Source organism: Acomys russatus, unplaced genomic scaffold (assembly GCF_903995435.1).
Source record: "Acomys russatus unplaced genomic scaffold, mAcoRus1.1, whole genome shotgun sequence".
NCBI classification, from domain to species: Eukaryota; Metazoa; Chordata; class Mammalia; order Rodentia; family Muridae; genus Acomys; species Acomys russatus.
The window spans coordinates 2,320,763-2,341,927 of NW_026131903.1; the positions used below are offsets into that span (position 1 = coordinate 2,320,763).

The 21,165-nt window shown below is 35.9% G+C and overlaps 1 protein-coding gene across 1 annotated transcript; it reads left to right on the top strand.

The window, feature by feature from the left end:
- The first annotated feature begins 437 nt into the window (after positions 1–437).
- Positions 438–20,962, top strand: LOC127186630 (zinc finger protein 239-like). Its single transcript, XM_051142881.1, is given in 3 exon segments — positions 438–479; positions 599–1,370; positions 20,820–20,962. Coding segments are annotated over 3 exon segments (957 nt in total).
- The last annotated feature ends 203 nt before the right edge of the window (positions 20,963–21,165 follow it).

Below are 21,165 nucleotides of genomic sequence, written 5' to 3' on the forward strand. Positions count from 1 at the left end.
AACTATTTTGTTTCACATTATCTGTTACACAGAATACCTAATGATGACTTTCATATATATTACAAAATATATGATAGTTTCCTGAAATATCTTCTAACATCTTTTGTGATCATGGCATTTGTTTCTTTGGAGCAAAATTATTGCAGTTCGGTGTTGTACCATTTTGCTATGATCCCTGTATTGGTGACATTTTGTGCAATATATATCTACATCTATATTAGTATATATCTAAAACGATATATAATGGTGTGCTTTCATTTCTTTCAGCTCTGTCTTGTTATCATACAAAGAAGCTATTCCTACAGGATTGTACCCAAGATTCTCTCCAAGAAGAAATAACAAGAATATGTGGTAGTATGGCCTTTCAGATCTAGATACAAAGAAATTCTGGGAATATGCATGTAGAAGTGAATTTCATAAAATTTGTGGTTATGGAAATGGACTGTGTGCAAAACACAAATCTTATAAATGTAACAAGAGTGAGAAATCATTTAAACTGTCCTCAGAACTTGATGTGCACCACACAATTCATATTGGAGAGAATTGTTTTAAATGTAATGAAATTGGGAAATCCTTTACCTTATCCTCTACTCTCAAGTTTCATCACAGAATTCATACTCAAGAAAATCCTTACAAATGTAATGATAGTGGGAAATCCTTTACCAAATCCTCAAATCTTCAAGATCACTACAGAATCCACACTGGAGATGAACCTTACAAATGTAATGAGTGTGGGAAATGCTTTACCCTGTCCTCAACTCTCCAAGTTCATCCAAGAATCCATATGGGAGATAAACCACATAAATATGATAAGTGTGAGAAATCATTTAGAATCTCCTCAAACCTTCAAGTTCATCCAAGAATCCATATGGGAGATAAACCACATAAATATGATAAGTGTGAGAAATCATTTAGAATCTCCTCAAACCTTCAAGTTCATCAAAGAATACATACTAGAGAAAAAACTTATAAATATAATAAGTGTGAGAAATCATTTACCCAGTCTTCAACTCTCCAATGTCATCAAAGAATCCATACTGGAGACAAACCATATAAATGTGATAAGTGTGCGAAATCATTTAGAGTGTCCTCAAGACTTAAAATTCATCAAAGAATCCACACTGTAGACAAGCCATATAAATGTAACGAGTGTGGGAAATGCTTCGCCCAGTACTCAGGTCTCCAGTTTCATCAAAGAATCCACACTGGAGACAAACCATATAATTGTGATAAGTGTGAGAAATAATTTAGAATGTCATCACGGCTTCAAGTTTATCAAAGAATACATACTGGAGAAAAATCTTACAAATGTAGTGAGTGTGGGAAATCATTTACCTGGTCTTCAAATCTCCAATGTCATCAAAGAATCCATAATGGAAAGAAACCTTTTAAGTGTAAGTAATATAAGAAATACTTTTGGAAGTCCTCCACTCTTCAATCTTGCAATAGACTATAATCTCAAGACATTCCATGTTAATGTAAAGAATGGTATGTGTGTTACCCATAAATAATATCTTCAATGACAACAGAGCATGCAAACTGGAGACAAAACTTACATAGGTGAAGCATGAGGCAAATACCTTAGCACAAGTTCAAAGTTTAGAACACATGGAAGTTTCCTAGAATAAGAGTCTACCTTAATATGTAATTACTGCCCTACTGTTCATTAGGGAAACATAGTTTTAACATGAGAAAAATGCTTGTAAGAATTTAAACAATCTTGAAATCTTACTCACTATCAGAGACTTCTTATTAAGAATCCATATTCTTGATAGAAGTTGGAAGCATTTTACCCATAAATAAACTTTATATTTATATGAAGTAGTTATTTGGAAAATAAAATAATAAAAAATTATTTCATGCAATTTAAATTTGCTGTCATTGATTAGTCATACCTTGGAATTGATGTAAAAACTGATTAAAGAAATATTTTAAAATGTAAAGAAATTAAGCCAGGATAATATTATTAATACCCATCTTAGACAAACCTGTTGCATAATATTTTGTATAGGTTAGTATGGTAGACATCTGGTGTTTGTAAATATATTCTATATGACTATTACTGTCTTGGTAGTCTTTGAGTTTTTATAGATTATGCATTACAGATACCTTTTAAATCTGAAACTAATCCCTTATTTCTCATAATTATTAACAAACATTGCAACTGTGTTCTATTGATACTGCATTGCTGTGATTAATATTCCTTAATTGCTGGGATGTTGTCATTTGTTTGATTCTTTCCATGATTGATAATGAAAACAAAAACAATTCACACAAAAAAATTTGATCCCTTTATAAAAATGGCAAGACACCAATTAGGGAGAGAATATATGAGGAGCAGAGGAAACAATGAGTATGCTAAAACCTGAGTGTATGTGTTCTGTGGGAAAAGTTACTCCCATTTGCGTCCACTGTTAGAGATATGGGATTGAGGGTTTAAGATGATAAATCTTTCTCTCATCCATATGTTGATGTCCAAAGACTGTGTCAAATTTTGTCCACGATAGCATTCTCCTTCATAGATGTTTGGTCCAAAATATTGCTCCCCTGAAGAAACTGTACTTACTAAGATGAGTTAAATATCCGTCATCCCTAGTTATATATAATAACCCTGCCTCTCTTTTTAGCAAATGCTAAGTCTTATCCTATGTAACTGGGACACAGTGGGTGTATTTTCTAGGAATTTTTGTAGAAAATGTCAATGAAAATTACCTCTAAAATGTTACCTAAATGTCTATACATAGCATTCCTAAAATATTGTGGTATATGTAATTTAAAAACATAAAGTATATTACGAATATATTATTTTTTTAAATTTATGCTTGTTACATCTCAATGGTTACCCCATCCCTTTTATCCGCCAATTATTCCCTCCCTCCCATTTTCCCCTTATTCCCTTCCCCTTTGACTGTTCCTGAGGGGGATTACCTCCCCCTGTATATGCTCATAGGGTATCAAGCCTCTTCTTGGTAACCTGCTGTCCTTTCTCTGAGTGCCACCAGGTCTCCCCCTCCAGGGGACATGGTCAAATGTGAGGCACCAGAGTACGTGATAGGCAGATTTGTGCGCAGGGGGTCCCGCTCAAACTAAGGCACCAGACAAGGACAATACAGTTGGTAAACTTTACACCCCTACCCAGATCTAGCCAATGGTCAGAACATTCTCCACAGTTGAGTGGAGAGTGGGATATGGCTTTCTCACGAATATATTATTCATGCATGTTTAATCAGTAAAATAAATTCTCCTGTACTATTTACCTAAAATTGCCATTTTGGGTCCAATAAACTAAACCTTGTTAGCCCTATAGTAAATGTCAAATACATTAAGATAGAAATATGATTCAAACACATGTTGCTATATGCATAAAAATATACCTATCTTGTAACAAAATTCAAACTCAAATGACCTAAATTCATATGAGATGCTTGTTCAACTCAAGTACAGATAGAACTACTGAGAAACAAAGTTATATATGATGAAAAGTTGATTTTCAGAAATAGTGAGGGCTTATGAACAATATTTTAATCATATCAAAGAAATAGTATGACTAAATTCACTGACATGAGTTCCAAATCTGATTAGATCATAAAAGTGTGATGAAATGGTTAAGCCCCTCTTTTACTCACCCCAAATGACACTGTATTTAGTACTTGAGTATCTGTTAGGTACTCAGGATTTCAAGGAATTAGTGTCAGGATCCTTTGGTATTCGCATTTCATATCTATTGTGAATAGAGCAGCGCCTAACAGAGGTGAGCAAGTATCTGTGGAGTAAAATGATGGGTGCTTTGTCCATATGTCAAAGAATGGTACACTGGGTCATATGGTAGATTTAATTTTAGTGTTTGATAATTCTCCATGCTGATTCCCATAGTTGCTCTACTAGTTTGGAATACTGCAACAGTGAATGAAGTTTCTCATTTTCATGTGGTATTTTTCAGTCTACTCTTTTGATGATAGTTAGAAGTATGACAGCAGGAAGTTGAATTTTCAAAGTTTTATTTCATTTTCAAGTGAGGAATTCCATGGAATGATATTTTTAACTACATATTTGCTATATATTATTGGCTCTGTTTCTTAGCAATTAAAACTTAGTATACAACCCAGCTATCTTACATAAGAGGGAAAAAAGTTTAAAAGGAATCAAGAGTGAACCCTTCAGTATCCGTTCCATGAGATGGGTCCCAAGTTGTCTCTAGCCTGCATGCTGTTCCAGCCTGTTTGCTGATTCTCTTCCCAATCCACATGCGCTCAAGCTCGGTCCAAACCTGCTGCCTCCTCTCTGTCCTCTCTGTCTGTCTGTGTCTCACATACAAGGGCTGGTCACTTCCCATAGAGGATCGATTAAAAAGACAATAATCCAGGTAGAATCGCCTGGTCTGGTTCCTAAATTCCAGACCCAGGATGGCTCCACTCAGTCTATCCCAAGGGTACTCTCAGAGAGCATCCATGGTGTGTCCAAGGACAAAGCCTGCCAAAACAGCTTTCACCTATGACAAAGCTTACAATTCTTCCCACAATATATTTCTGTCATTTTAGAATTGTCTATTCAGATTCAAGGGCCAGTTTTTGAATAGGTCATTTTTAACATTTCATTTATGACTTACTTTTATATCCTAGATATTTATTCACCTGCCAAAAACAGAATTGTCAATAATCCTCTCACATTCTATACGAGTTTCTATTCGCTCGATTTTTTTTTTCACTGTTCTTCAACTTTTAGTTTTATAAAATTAAGCTTGCCATTCATTTGTTGAACTTAATACTTGGATTAAAAGGAGTTCTATTCAGACAGTACTTTCACATAGATAGATAATATATAGGTGATAGAAAATTAGATGATATATTGTTCTATAATGTGTATCTTTATATGTAGAAAGATATTTAAATATATATGCATATATACATATGTACATATTATATCTATTGACATATTTTTCCACATATATACATTATATATGCATACTTATATGAATATATTTTCTGAATAGTACTCTCTTCTCCAAGAAATAAAACCAAGAATTGGCATTGGGAATATGCATATGTGTATATACATGTGTGTATATGTACATATATATGTGTGCATGTGTCTGTATATATATATATACATACATACATGTATATCTATCAAGCTATATAAGCATCTGTATTTATCTATATCTATATATCATCTAATTTATAAGATGTATGGGTATCTCTATGTACTTATATCTACCTCTCTATATATTTGTGTATATATATGGATTCATATATATATATATATGTGTGTGTGTGTATATATTATAATGATATAAATGTAGATGTAGCTATAAATATACTGCAAAGTATAGCCTATGATTTATACCAAGAGCTTCCCCATTTCTGGTTTCAGGTTTATGTGTTTAATCTCTTTTTAGATAGGTTTGGTAAAAGATTAAACCAAAGTGATAAATTTGCTTAACACATCTAGAAGTTTTAGTAAGATTTTAAAAAAATTTCTATTATATAATATGATGCCATCTGCGAGTATGAATAGCTTGACTCATTCTCTAATTATTTATATCAGTTTAATTTCCTCCTTTTTCCTTCTCACTAAAACTAGTATATAGAACAAAATATGGAATCATAATTGGTATACTATACATCATGGGCTTATTTCTAAAATGAGTATGAAAGTTCGAAGTTTTCATTGACAATTATATTATCTGTAGTATTTACATGTATAGGTTTTATAATGTTGACACGTGTTCATTGTATTTGGTCATACTCTACGATTTTTGGAAGAAATATTTGATTATGTCAGAGCGGTTTTCTTCCTCTGTTAAGATAATCATGTGGTTTTGGTATATGAGTCCTTTTATGTAGTTTATTACACTTATTGATATTTTATATTTAATGATCCCTGCAATTCATACATAAAACAACCAAAATCATGGTCCATAAACAAGTTGATGAATATTTGTATTTTTGGATATTTTTAATGTATATTCATCAAGGATATTGTCCTGTAGGGTTTTTTTTTGTAAGTCTTTACATAGTTTTAATATTGAAGTGAGAGAAGCTTTATGGAAAATGATTGAACGAGCTTCTTGATTCCTTTTTTATCTGATTTTATTATGTTATATTTTTCCTTTTTTGAATATTTTCTGATAGATTACCACATGGGATAATTATTCATCTATAAACATGATATTGTAAATTTGTAGGTAAATCGATGAAATTAGAAAAAGATCATACTCAATTTCCCATCCTGCAGAACATATCAAACCAGGGTACACCTGAAAGAAGGGGTGAGGACTGAAAGAGAAGGATGACAAAGGCTGGGAAGTGAATATACAGTCCACTTTTCCTCCATTGCTATGGGAACAGGGGCATAGTGAGCAAGTGCAAGTGTATCAGCCTCCTCTATGTTGGCTGAGAAGCCCACCACTGCTATGGGAAGGCAGGTGCAGTAAGCATGCGCACATGTGTCGAATTAGGTTCTTTTTGTTGGCTGAGCTGTTGCTGCTGTTAAGCAAGTAGCAGCAATTTTTTTTAAATTCAAAGTAAAATGACTAGGTGATTGGGAATATGATTCTCCCTTTATACCTTTAAAAATTAAGTTGTCTGTTTTGTTTGTTGTGTCATTTGTTCCCCAATTCGCAGCCAGTCAGCCAGTCCCCTGTGGCTGCAGTGGCTTGAGAATGCCCAGGCCTTTGACTCAGGAAGGAATACAGCAGAAAAAAGTGTCAGTTTTAAAATTGTCTCACACTCCATGGAGACCAGGTTGGTATGCAAAATAAAAATTTTGTTTTTAAAAGTATAGCATTGTCCACGTTTTGTTTAACCTTTTAAGTAAAAACTAAGCAAAGAGACAATAAAACATCTTGTAGTTAATGAGTTTGGGATTAACTCCATGTATTAGGCCAAATCAGAAAATTGTACGCTTCCTAAAAGTAAAATTGAGTTAGAAAATTTTAAACTTTCTGTAATCTTTTACAAGAAAAAAAAATTAAACAAAAAATTTGAAAAATTTTGTAGTCTTTTGCAAGCAAAACCTAAAATAAGAAAATTATAAAACATTAGGCATTTAACACCATTTTTCAGGCTGTAGTTTTTCAACTAGCCATGAGCTTGTGGCAATTTTTGTTTTGGAATAGCTGAGCCTGTAAAACATTTTGGTGCATGAATGTTTTCACCCTGGGTAGTTTCTCGGGGTAGCTATCATGCCTGGTTCCAGCTTGTGGTGTTTGTTTGGAAAACTGACCAGCAAGTAAAGCCTGGCCCTCTCTCAAAATAAAATAAATTGTCTTTAAAATATAGAAAATTGGTCTTTTCTCAAAATATAGAATACTGGCCTTTTCTGAAAGTATAGAAAATAAAACATAATTTGAACAATCAAACAAATTTACAGACATAGACACAAAATTTGGCATGATCATAAAGCAAACAAAACAGTTTGACAGGCAAGACAAAATAAAGCAGCTTTGAAACTTTGAAAATAAACATCATGCTTAGGTTTAGACTCTCTTTAACTAAAGCCGGGAAATAAAAAATCTATATACAGAAATCTTCATACGTCTAAAACATAACAAGTAACCATGGAGACATATTTTAATTCAACATCTATCTGTCAGAGATGATTTGGCATCATTTCTTTGGGATAAACATCTAAAAGTAACACAGGTAAATATTGAGGACAGGTGAAGCATGTCTTTATTATGGCTTGAGTCTGTATTTTAATAATTTTATATTGCAGTCTTAGACTTTGGTTATTAATATGATGTCAAACATGAGCCTTTTGAGCTCTTATCACATTTGTAAGGCATACCAAATTTTTAATAGCTTCATTACCTATAGCCAAAAGTCTAGGCAACTTAGTATGAAGTTTTAAATATCCTATAGCTATCTTTATTTCAGAAAATAATCCATTAGTCTTTGATTGGGGTTGGATTAGCTAGCCCCTATAGTCTCTAAACATGAAATAGTCTCTGTCACATAGGCATTATCTGAATATAAGTTAAAATGTTGTAAAATAGTAGCTACTATTTGTAGTTCTATAATTTGAGCAGACTTAGTAGAAGTAGGAATAACATGTCTGTCCTCTATGTAATTAGATATCCCATTAGAAGACCCACCAGTAAAAATCAGCAAACCATCTGTCACAGGCTGAAATTGAGATATTTTAGGAAAATTAAGTGGATGTTTAATTAAAAATGAAAAATCCTTTTAGAGCAAAAATGGTTATCTATATTTCCATAGAAATGTACATGAACCAATGGGCAATTATTAGTATTAATAAAGAGGCAATCTTGTTGCTTTTTAGAATATGGCTAAACAATAAAATTAGGTTCTTTGTCAAAATATTTTTTCTTGCAGTCAACCTATATGTATCAACTTTGCAAGAGCCAAATAATATAGTAACGTTACTCTATTGGAAGAAGATGGCAAATATTCCCATAATATAAGAGTCTCTTGAAAAATACTGTACAGGTTATGAATTGATGGGAGATAGGCTCTTCGCACAATGCCAAGGCATTTTTAGCTTCAGCTGTAAGCTCCAGAGCTGAATGTGGTCAGGAATGTCTTCATACGATTTTAGATAAAAGTGGAAAAAACTCCAGTAGTTAATTTTAAATAAGTTCTAAGCCAATCTTTATCAACAAGTATCTTTAAAAAACCATTTAAAGCCTTTAATCCACTCTTTGAACTTCTTTAGGATCTATCTGTAGACCAGACTAAGACAATTTAGTCTCTATTCTTCCAGTAATAAATATGTCAACCATATAATGAATGGGAAAAAATTAATATATTGAATTTTATAAAACTTAAAGCAATTTGAGATTCGTGTCTCTTAACCCTATGTTTGTCATGCCTGGAGTGAAGGCAAACTCCAGGAGCAGTTTTATTGCTCTATTTTATCTTTAAACCTTTGTGGACAATTATTTATTTCAAGATTTTTCTGACCATGCCCAAAATACCTCTGCTTTTCTTTCAAATGCTGAGTGAGCATAGTTTGCATTGTCATTCTCTGTAAAGTTAATCCTTGATAGAAAGATGGACTGATCAGCACACAATCTAAAGTATCCTGACAAATTATGTTATTTCTGTAAGGCCTAATCATATTACCAGAAGAATCCTTTGAAATTTCCAAGTTACGAAATTTCCACAGACCATCAGGGCCCAGCCAGATGCAATGTACACAGAGTCTTTTTTATTGATCTTGCTTCAGAGAACGACAGTCCATTCCCTAGAGGCTGAGGAAGGTGGGCAAACTTGACTCCATAGAATACAAAGTTTTTAAAGTCTGAAACCACAACCAATATTTCCCAGACTTGGAATTGCATAATTGGGTAAGGGACATAGAGAAACTTGGGCTCAATTGATAAAGTACAGGGCAGAGGAGCTTTGAGTCATGCTGGTGGAGGACTCTTATCTAAATTTTTCTTCTGCTCTATCTATTACACTGCAGGATCTCCCACACAATTGGAGAATGAAAAGTTGGCTCTAATCTGATGAGGTGAGCTTTTGTTTGAACCCCAGGGAAATGAGCCCCTGGCCTAGCTCCCAGGAAAGTTGGCTTCAAGCTGATTGAGCATAGAGCAGAGAGGGGGCTTCTGCTCAGGGAAGCTAGCCCTTGTCAGGTTCCCACAAGTGGGCTTAGTGTTTATAGAATTAGTTTTTAAATTGGTCTTTTAAACCAGGAAGGACATTATGTCAGGTTAGAATTATATGTTATCACCTTGCTTTTTTAATACTTTAATTGACCCCTGTCCCCTATATGCCAAGTGCAGTATCTCATAGGTTTAATCACATAATTGGAAGACAGGTGGATCTCTGTGTGTTGAGGGACAGCCAAGGCTACATAGAGACCCTGTCTCAAACAACAAAACCTGAAAAAATATTAATTTTGATTTTTGAGACAGGGGTTCTCTCTGTAGTCCTGCCTGTCCTGACGTCCCTTTGTAGATCAGGCTGGCCTCAAACTCACATCAATCTTTCTGCCTCTGCCTCCTAAGTGCTGGGATTAAAGTCGTGTGTAACTACTCCTTAAAGAAAAAAGATTTTAAAAGAAATTGAACATTTAAAAAGTAAATATACGTGATGTGTGTGTGTGTGTGTGTACATATATATATATATATATATGGATATCTTAATATCTCAAAAGATTTTAAATTAATTATACAGTATTTCTCCCAAATCTCTGACTGCACACCAGAAGAGGGCACCACATCTCATTGTAGATGGTTGTGAGCCACCATGTGAATCCTGGGAATTGAATGCAGGACCTTTGGAAGCAGAGATAGTGCTCTTAAACTCAGAGCCATCTCTCCAGCCCTTCAAAAATTCTTTTTAAGTAGGCATTAAAACAAAAGCATTGAACTGGGCAGTGGTGAGCCATGCCTTTAATCCCAGCACTCAGGAGGCAAAGGCAGGTGCTGTGCTGCAAAGTGAGTCCAGGACAGCCAAGGCTAACACAGAGAGACCCTGTCTAGAACCCCTCCCTGCAAAATGTCTTGCTTTTATGTGGAAATACTGGTGCCTCTGTTTCTCTTGAGTGCTAGGAAACTACCTATGTATTTATTTAGGTTTTTGGAGATAGGGTTTTTGTGTGTGTCAGAAACTACCTATTTAAGGATCTATTTTAGGTCTGGACAGATGGCTCAACGGTTAAGAGCACTGTCTGCTCTTCCAGAGGTCCTGAATTCAATTCCCAGCAACCACATGGTGGCTCCCAACAGTCTAAAATGTGATGTGGTGCCTTCTTCTGGTCTGCAGGTGTACATGTATGCAGAATATTTTATATGTAATAAATAAATAAATCTTGAAAAATATCTATTTTAAGGTTTATTTATTTATTATGTATAAAGTGCTCTGTATACATTCATTGTTATGTATACATTCTCTGCCTGCATTTACACTGCATGCCAGAAGAAGACATCAGATCACACTATAGATGGTTGTGAACCACTATGGCATTGCTGGGAATTGAAATCACGACCTCTGGAAGGAGAGTCAGTGCCCTTAACTTCTAAGCCATCACTCTAGCCCTTAAAAAAGATTTTATTTACTTATTGTTTATGAGTGCTCTGTTTACATGTACACCTGCAGGCCAGAAGAGTCATCAAATCACTTTATAGATGGTTATGAGCCACCACGTGGTTTCCAAGAATTAATTCAGGACCCCTGGTAGAGCAGACAGTGCTCTTTACCTCTTAGCCATCTCTCCAGCCCCTCATTTTTTCTACCATGTGGTGGGAATTGAACCCAGCTTGTGTGTCTTTGTTTAAGTGGATTTACCTGCTGAGCCATCTTGACAGCCCTTTTGTTTTATTTTAAAATTTAAGACAGTGTCACTAAGTTATCTAGTCAGGACTTGAGCTTGCTCTATAGTTTAGGCAGGCCTTGTACTTAAGATCTTTTTGTCTCAGTTTACCAAAATGGGATTGCAAGCATATACTTATATGAACTTGGTAGAATTTATATCTTGATCCTTGGTATATGTAGGTTAGTTATAGTTTTAAGTACAGTGACTATGAACATTTTATGGATGTATGCTTTCTTTGGACTAAGAAATACCTGAACCATGTGGTACGTATGTGGGTAACTTTTTGCTTGATAATGCTTAAGTATGTAGCCCAGGCTGGTCTTGACTTCTCCCATGCCCCTACTTCAACATTCCTAGTTCTGGGATTAAAGGTTGTGCCACCTTGTAAGGGTCTATGTTTTATTGTTTAGAAGATAATTTGAATATAGCTTTTACTACTGATGTCTCTATTTCATACTTAAGTAAAAGCTCAGTTGTTAAACCTTTGTTTCAGTTGGGTGTTTTAAAAGACTCAAATTAAATATCAACCTCCTAAAGGACTGATTCCTAGGCCTACTGGTGTTACAGCTACTCTCTCAAATGAAATCTATGCATTAAGGACAAGCAAATGGCTCAGGGGGTAACATATGTGAGCATCAGTGTTCTTATCTTTAGAACCAATTAAAAGGCTGATGCTGTAGCATGAGTGTGTAATCTCTGTGCTGCTGTAACAAGAGGGGAAATGAAGTGTGGTAGCCTGGTGTATGCCTGGCATGCACACCCACATATATACATACTTTAGACACACTATACTTATGTTCACATTAACATTGAAGAAAGGGAATTAGTAAGTTAAAGTTTTTCATTGTGAAGTATTTTGTAGCTCTTTACTAACTTTTAATGATAATATTCTCTTTTTGTTGATGATACTTGTTTTTGTCAAGTATTGATCTTTTTTTAAAACGTAATATTTTCTTAGCACCTCCATAAAGTGTACAATAATTTGCTAATATTTGCACAAAATTCTGATACTTGAACTGTGATTAATTTTCATGTGGACTAAATTCAGGTAAAGGGGCCAACAACAGTTCATGACAGAACTGAGATTTGAAGTGTTGAGATAACCCTAACACACATTTCACAAGTTTAGAAAGTTACAGTTTTTGAGAGAGGGTTTCTCTGTGTAGTCAGTTGTGTGTATCCTGGAACTCATGGCTGTCCTGGAACTCAATCTGTACAAAAGGCTGGCCTCAAACTCAGAGATCCTTGCCTCTGCCTCCCAAGGGGTAGGTTAAAGGCATGCATCACCACTGCCTTGAGAGCATAACAACACGCTACTGCTATAATACCTATGTAAAAGCCTCACTTTAGATAAATATAAGGAGATCCATTACTTTGTATACTAATGTAAAAATAGTAAGAACATACTTCCACATTTTCCTGCACCCAACAGTGTTACTCTGTGTTAGCTGTGGCTGTCTTGGACATGCCTTATAAACCAGCCTGGCCTTTAACTCACAGCGATCCATGTGCTTCTCCCTCCTAAATGCTGAGATTAAAAGCTCCCCCCCTTATAGTTTTGAATTTTGGATATTATATAATTTGCTTTTTAAGGTTATTACAGCTGTGGATGGGATTTGAAAGCAAGACCCTGTGTCTTATTTTTAGTATTTCATGTTGTGCACGGGACCAAAAGAAATTAGAGTTTAGAATGATGGTTGTCTTTTGCATTTGTAAGCCCAGGAGCTGTTTATCCAAGCTAGGAAGACAGGCTGCCTGTCTTTTATCTGAAGGGTTCAGAATTTCCCATGGGACTCAGATAATGGGGTGCAATGTCCTCATATATCCAGGTTTGCCCTGGGCTAGCAGCAAGCATGTGACAAGCTGTGCAGAGTGGGTTCCTGGTAGCCTGACTGAGATGGAGGTGCAGAGTCTGGTATTCCTGGGGCTGGGACACTTGTAGGATCAGGAATGTGACATAGCAAGAGCCAACAGCTGGGTGGACCTCACAACAGTAACTAAGGCAGAGAGAGCACTGGGCTTGATAGGGTGTAGAGGGAAGACGTGACCAGAAGTGGGTGTAGAGCGTGGGTTTAGGGCAGCTGTTCCATGATCCAGGCCAGATTTGGGGGAGAGCCCGCCATTCCCTGCAGTCCCTAGGGAGTCACATGACTCTAGCCTTGTGAAGGTTACTTGGCCTGGACCTGTCTGCAAACCCAAAACTCTGCTGAGATGCAGTTTCCTGACTGCAGGTCTGGGACACTCACCAGTCAGCAGCGCAACATAGGGAACTGCAGCCAGGCAGCTATGGACCCTCCCAGGTCAGAGGGGCTGCAGCGTGGGAAACGGAAGGAGAGGAGCAGGGGTGGGTTTTCCTCAGCTGCTCTTGAGGACGCCACTCTCACAGTACAGTTGCAGATGTCTTATTATGGGCAGGTAGGTTGAGATACTATAAACTGGGGTTTATAGTGAGTTTTTTTCTTTTTCATTTCATTTATGGTTGCCAGAATAACTTTCATAAACTTATCTCATGGAGCATTTTTAGTATGGGTATTTGCATACTGGGTTCCCTGCTACAGCAGTTACAAATATCCTCAAATTCAACTTCACCCATGCCTTTTTAACTTCTCTGTCCCACCATTTGATTATTAAAGAGAATGGCCTCTGTCTCCAGGAATATGCATCCACAGAAGTCTTTGTACATATTGGTCGTATGAGGAACCAGTGCAGATTTGGTTGAATCAGAAAAATATACTTTATAAAACCCTACAGTTACCCTTAAAAACATTAATATTTACTGAACAAAGTTTAACACCCCATTAGTTTTCCATCTGAGATGTGTGCACACTTGAATGAGTATACAGCATTCAGAAATGTGTCTTCAATGCTTATTTCTTAATGTTATACCTTGCGTCAGATGAAAAATGAAGATGAAACTGCTCCAGGGCAAGTTTAAGGTTTGTTGTATGTTGTGTTAATCCTGAGATTCTCAGGAGAAAAACCAATTATAACCCTTGAGCAAGCATTATTATAAGTAATAAATATTGAACAAGGCATGGACTTTGGTCAAGAGCTACAGGGGCTTATGACTACAAACCTATAGACCACTATACTTTCCCATGTGGCTTTGTTATTTTTGAAGAACTACAACTCCCAGCATTCCAGGGAGCTAATCTTTTTCTTGGACAGGTGGTGTTTGCAGTTTAATTTAGGGCTTTACACTATGACTGAGAAAACAGCCAGATGTATCTAGAAGTGTCCAGACTGAATGAGCCCAAGAGAGGAATGAGAGGAGAGAGATGGACAGAAAGAGAAAGGAGGAGAAAGTAGGGTTCAGAGTGGTCCCAGGCAGCAAGACATCACCTCTCCAAAAAATGTGTCCTTTAATATGTCAATCTCAGGTAGCCATTTGTTCTGAGTCACTTTGAGAGCCCAGCCCCATATACATTTGTGAGAGCATGAAATCAGACATCAGAGACATTGTTATTATAGATGGAAAACTCTCATTAGATTACAACAAAAGTAAAATACACCTTTTGAGTGATTATGATTACTGACTGTAATCAGAAAAACATCTCTTTGGTTTAAGAAAATCACTATGCCCATGCACATGTGGGCAAACTCTGTTTTTTTTTTTTTTTAATTCATGGCTTGGTAACTCTGAGTTTTTTTTTACCATAGACTCTTTGCAGGAGTCAGAATGCCTGGACCCTTACCTCAGGGCCTTTTTCAGAGACCTCTTGTTGTAGCCCTGCAGCAGCCTGCATTCTGTGCATCAAAGTAGTTTTCTTTGCTACTCAGCCTTCCTGGGAAAACAACTCTGCATGTCTGTGAACTGTGTGCGAATGAATCTCACATCTCATAGAATAAATTGAAATACTCAGAAGAAAAGAGACATTTGTCATGATACTTTCTTTTTTCTTAATGTTTATCATTTTGGCAGATGTTACCATCATTCAGTTTTTTTTCCATTGAAAGTTCCAGGAGCTTTCTGCAGGATCTCTTTCCCACATGCAGGTCAATCTCTGCTCAGCCAGATCTCCTCACCTGTGAATCAGAATTAAAGCCCTATATGGTGAAGACAGAGTACACTGTAGCAAAGCATCCATGTATGTAAGTTAGATTAAGCATGGTGTTACGTGGGGCGCAAGGGAAAATAGAAACAAGACATGAAATTTATTTTGAAAGATTCTATTTCATTAATGATTCTGAAAAAATTTACTGAGAATAATGTTAGATATTGGGAAGTGGATTTCTCATAATAGGTGGTACAGTCAACATTCAGTTGTTCTCTGTATTTGATTAGTTTGTAGTCTCTGAAATAACTGTTGCCTATTGAAAACAAAGTTTCTTTGACCCAGAATGAAAGCAACAGCAGGCTATGGGTATGGACCGAGCCATTTGTGTGTGTAGCAAATGTCATAGTGGATTCCTTTCTAGGGCCTTTGATCCAGGTTCCCATGTAACCCGTGTATTTTTGTGCATTGAATTAGCCTCAGATTGAGGCAGAAAACCTTCTTGTACCCACAAATAGCCTGGCCAGTATGACACCAGTGGTCATGCCTTGCAAGGCAGATTGAGACTGTACCACATAGAATCCAAATCTGGGAATGAATATTGATAAATTTGCCACATGCCTGAGTCTGCATATCACTTTTTAAAGACCCAAGAGTCTAACATACTTGTAGACAGTGTGAGTGGTCTGATATGAGTTTTTATTTTTTCTCAAGAAGGTCCACTTGCTTTCTGACACAATTATAGTGAACTCTTTCCAATTTTCTCTGTCCTTGAAATGTTACTCACTGATGCACTGTTTAATTAGTCTTTATTAGAGCAGAATATTTCCAGTTTTTGTGTTTCAAACTGCCTTTGCTTTGTGTCTGTTTGTCTTTACTATTCTAAGGGATGTTCCTTCTTCTCTCACATTGTTGAGAGCTTTTATATGGATCACATGTCATATTTTACCACAGGACTTTAATTTATGTATTAACATAGTCATTATTCTTCTCTCTGAGTCTACACATTAGGTATCTTACACTGATTAATTTGTACATGTTGAACCAGTCTTTTGTTCTGGATGTAAACTCAGCTTTCTTTCCATTGCTGTATTCTTAAGAGACAATCTCTGTGCCTATGTAAATACTGGCAACTGGGCTGTGATTTTTCTTTAAACATATTTGTTTTGGCTCACCTGCCTTCTGTGTCGAGGTAAAGCCAGCTTTGCACGAGAATTTCTAGTGTTCCTCTCCTTTGTGTTTTATGCAGTGTTCTCCTTTTGGCATTAGTATAAAGTTTGTCTGTGGAAAGGAGAATTCCATGCTAATCTGTCCAATCCTCAGACACTGTTGGGGAAAGCTCTTACTGCTTCACTCTCAGCAGCTGCTTGCTGTGTGTTGTAGCTGTATCATGTAGGAGGCTGACATAGTCTCTTGTTTCTAGAAAATCATTATGTGTTCTTCAGTGCTGGTTTATGTGTGTCTGACTTTCCACAGCAGTGCATAAGGTAACACTGACATCATTGTCACACATTAATGTGTCATCTTTATCTCCAGTTCTAATACACATAGATTCACTCTTTTAATTTAGATAAGATGTACTTAGTTTCTGCACAGAAACAAGTCTGCTTATGTTGAAACATTGTGTTGAGTCTCCATTTCCTTAATTTCGACATAGCTATATTGATATCTGTTTACACACTATTTAAGGTTGTCTTGTTTTTAATGCTTGTAAGCCCCCCAGACACATCATTTTGGACAAATGTCTTTCACATCCAGTGCCTCCTCCTTCCAATCATATCAGTGTGTCTTTGTCACCATATTTCTGTGTGCTTGTGTTTTCTGAGTTGGGCCTCACCTTGACACTTGAAGAAAGTGTCCTTGGTGTTCGTGAATTTTGTCTCATTGTTTATTGGTTTAAATCTCCACAGAAGCTAATTAAGTAACAACTAAATGCTAGGAGATGTGGCTCAACAGGTAAGGGCCTTAGATGTTCTTGCTGCTTCTAGGTTCAGTTTTCTGTACCTGGTTGGTGACTTTACATCCTCCTAGGCTCATATTCCAAAGGACCATGCACCCTCTCCTTGCTGCTGAAGGCTCTGTATGTATGAAGTGCACAGACCTACAAGGATGTAAAAGTAAACTTCCAAATAAAGTTGAAGAAACAGAAATTATAAATGATCAGGAGATGTCGCATAAGGATTCAAGAAAACAGTACAGTAAGGAAAAAGAGATGTGTTACTCCAAGTATGAGAGGAAATGTGCAGCCTGGATATGTGAGAGCTGACCCATCATATCAACTTTTGAAGAGTTGGGAATGATTCCTGTGTGTGATAAAGTTGTTTGTGTTCATGGGGGTGAGAGCTAGAGAACATCCCATGCCCACTGTCATTTGGCAAAAGTCCAGCTAGGGACTTGACTTGAAGTACGTAAGTCAGTGCGAGACATTCTCATTCAACCCCTAATAACCAGTTTTCTAATCATACTCCTATAATTGTGCCACAAGGCATACTTTTGAGAGCTAAATTCCCTTTTACTGAGATCTTATTAATGTTACAGTTATAACTGGGGAACCTCATATTATGGAAGATGAATAGTGAATATGAGTGAATGTATAATTCTTTTGAGGAATTGATATCTTTATGGTTTGTTTGCTTGAATTTTGAAGGGAAAGTAGGATATTCATATGTAAGTCTGTCTGTCCTAGAGCTCAGTGCATAGACAAGGCTGATATACTATTAAGTGAGAAACATCTGCCTCTGCCTCCTGAGTTTAGGGATTAAAGGCATGACCCCAGTACACTCAGCTTGCTCATTTTTTGTAGTTAGTAGTTTCATACAATTTCGCTAATGTGTACTCAGTACTGTTGATCTGCTTCTTTGTCTGTTTCATTCTATGTTTGTGAATTTGTATTTCCCTTGCAAGGCTTCAATCTATTCAGAGAATGCAGTAATTTCCTTTTAAAATAACTTGGTGATTACAGTAGATCTTATGTCTCAGGACATAAACGGAGGAAGTGTCTGCTTTATAAATATATTGGCAATAAAATATACATGTCCAATATTATCAATATCCTGCTTTTTGTTGTACATATGTATGGGATATTTTAGAATGCAGTAACCTATGATGATGTGCGTGTGAACTTCACTCAGGAAGAGTGAGCATTGCTAGATCCTTCCCAGAAGAGTGTCTACAAAGATGTGATGCTGGAGACCTACAGGAACTTTACTGCTGTATGTAATATTATGGGTTTTTCTTTTTCCTTTTAAAATAAGAGGACAGTGGTTTCTTCATTATTGAAGCAATAATAGAATTTTAATTGATTATAAGATCGATAAATCAGCATGGTTCCAAAGGTCATTGAATATAGTAATTTAAATATTCCATAATTTCTAAAGTATATCATGGATTTTCTGGTCTTGTATTTTGACTATAATTGGGAAGAATACAATACTGTAGAACAGTGTCAATGTTCTAGGAGATGAAGATGGTAATTGTCATGTGTATGCTTACACAAATATGCCTTTGAGGAAATTCTGATATGTCCTTGAAATTTTACAGAAAACAACAGTGAAAATGAGAACAGCCTTATGTGTATTGGTTATTATTAAATTCTCACAAAACAATGTGACTCAATGTCAGGAATCTGATTTTGTTTGCAAAATATCCATTGAAGAAAGAAGACATGCAAACAAAGCTTTAATAGTTATCACCATTTGAATCACAACCTCAGTAGAGTTACATTGTAGAACTACCAATCAATTTAGTCTTATACTACTCATTCTGCAAAATGTACAAATATTGAATAAGTGATATGTACATATGCAAAACTTTCTAATAAGCAAATAAACAATAAACACAGTAAAACTTATGTTTCTCATATAGTTGTATTCATGTTGCTAAGCCCAGTGATTGGTAAGAAGATTATATAATGACAATTTTGCAAATTTGGTTTCTTTAAAAAGCTCAGAAATATAAGAATATGTTATTATTTTAACCTCAGGTGTAGAGTATGGATTACTTCAGATTGTCCACAGTTTTTAAGTGTGATTTGCCTTATGCTTTACAAGGGTTATGATTTGGCCAGTGGGATATAGTTTCTACAATTGGGTGAAGTTTGAATTCTGGCAAGTTTTCAGAGGGTATTATTTATTTGGCAAAAGCCTAAGACTCAAGGTAGGTCTTTGTTGGTGGTTGTTTGCTGTAGGTTATGGTTTGTTAGGTTGTCGTACACAAAACAGAAACAACAACAAAATAAATAGTATCCAGATTGTGAATATCAAACCTGCCTCAAGGAATTGACTGCCCCTAATCAGCAGTAAATAGTCCAACAATAACATTGCCGCTTTCTTTTTTATCCATTTTCCTTTCCTTTCTAGAATTAGCAGGTTGAAAAGGGTGGAGTAAGGGCAAAAGAAAGACTAACACACAAAATAGCCAATGCCAGCTCCATGGTTGTTGTAGAGAATCCTTAATCTTTATTCCACATGTTTATGATGAACAAAAAGTCAAATTCTGTGAGTAAAATGTTGGAACGTTTTATTCATTTTTCTTCCTTTCATACATATGCCACATGTAACAATGTCTAGAAGCCATGTGTGCAGAAGGGATATTGAAAGAAGCAAAGTACCCCCCTCTCTCACAGAACAATGACAAGGTATGCAGTAGTTCCTAGTTAGTGTAGACTTGTTGGATGTGATACGTGTTTATAATTAATTGGATTTCCAACTTCATTGTAAATGCATCAAGAAACTCCCACTACCGAAAATCGTTACGAGGTACTAGGAATGTGGAAGTTTTTCTGTTTGTCCTGGTTCACTTTGCAAATGTAGTGTGACTCTCAATATAAGAAAATTTATGAATATAATCAGTTGTAGCTAAGGTCTGAGTTCTTCCAGTTTTCTTCAAAAATGTGAAAACCCTCTTATAAGAAAATCATGCTATAAATGTGAGCCATGTAATAAATGTTTACAGGTATTTTTAAAGATAAAAACAATATATAATTACAGGGAACACCATGAATGGAAACAAAGGGAAAAACTTTAAATCTGATTCCTCTTTTCACTTAGAATAAATGTGAAATTGTTCCATACAGATAAAAAGATTCTTCAGTGTAATGAATGTGGTAAAGCTTTAATACATGTCATCTATCTTCACAGGCATGAAAGAAGCCATACTGGAGAGAAACACGCTAAATATACTCAGTGGATTAAAGCATTTGTACATCTCAATCATCCACAAATGCATGAAGGAATCCATAATGTAGAAAAATGTTAAAATGTAATGCATGTGATAAAGCCTTTTCGCAGCAGTGTAGTCTCCAAATACATGAAAGATCACATATTAAAGAGAAACTTTATGAATGTAATCAGTGACAGAAATCCTTTGCACATCACAGTCATCTTCAAGGACATGAAAAAATTCACACCTGTGAGAAAATCTGTCACAGTTATCTCCAAAGGCATAAAATAATTCATACTGGATATTACCCTAATGAATGTATTCAATTAGTAAAAGGCATTTTATGACTTTGTAATCTCCAAAGGCATAAAAGAACACATACTGGAGAGAAACATTATGAATGTAATCAATGTGATAAAGGCTTTGCACATCTCAGTCATCTCCAAAGGCATAAAAGAACACATACAAGAAGGAAACCCTATGAATGTAATCAATGTGGAAAATCCTTTGCATGTCACTGATATCCCCAGGTACATAAAAGAACACATACTGGAGAGAAACCCTAGGAATGTAAGCAATGTGCAAAAACCTTTGCATATTGCAGTCATCTCCAAATGCATAAAAGGAGACATACTGGAAAGAAACCTTATGAATATAATCAATGTGATAAAGGCTTTGCACATCTCAGACATCTCCAAAGGCATAAATGAATACATACAGGAGG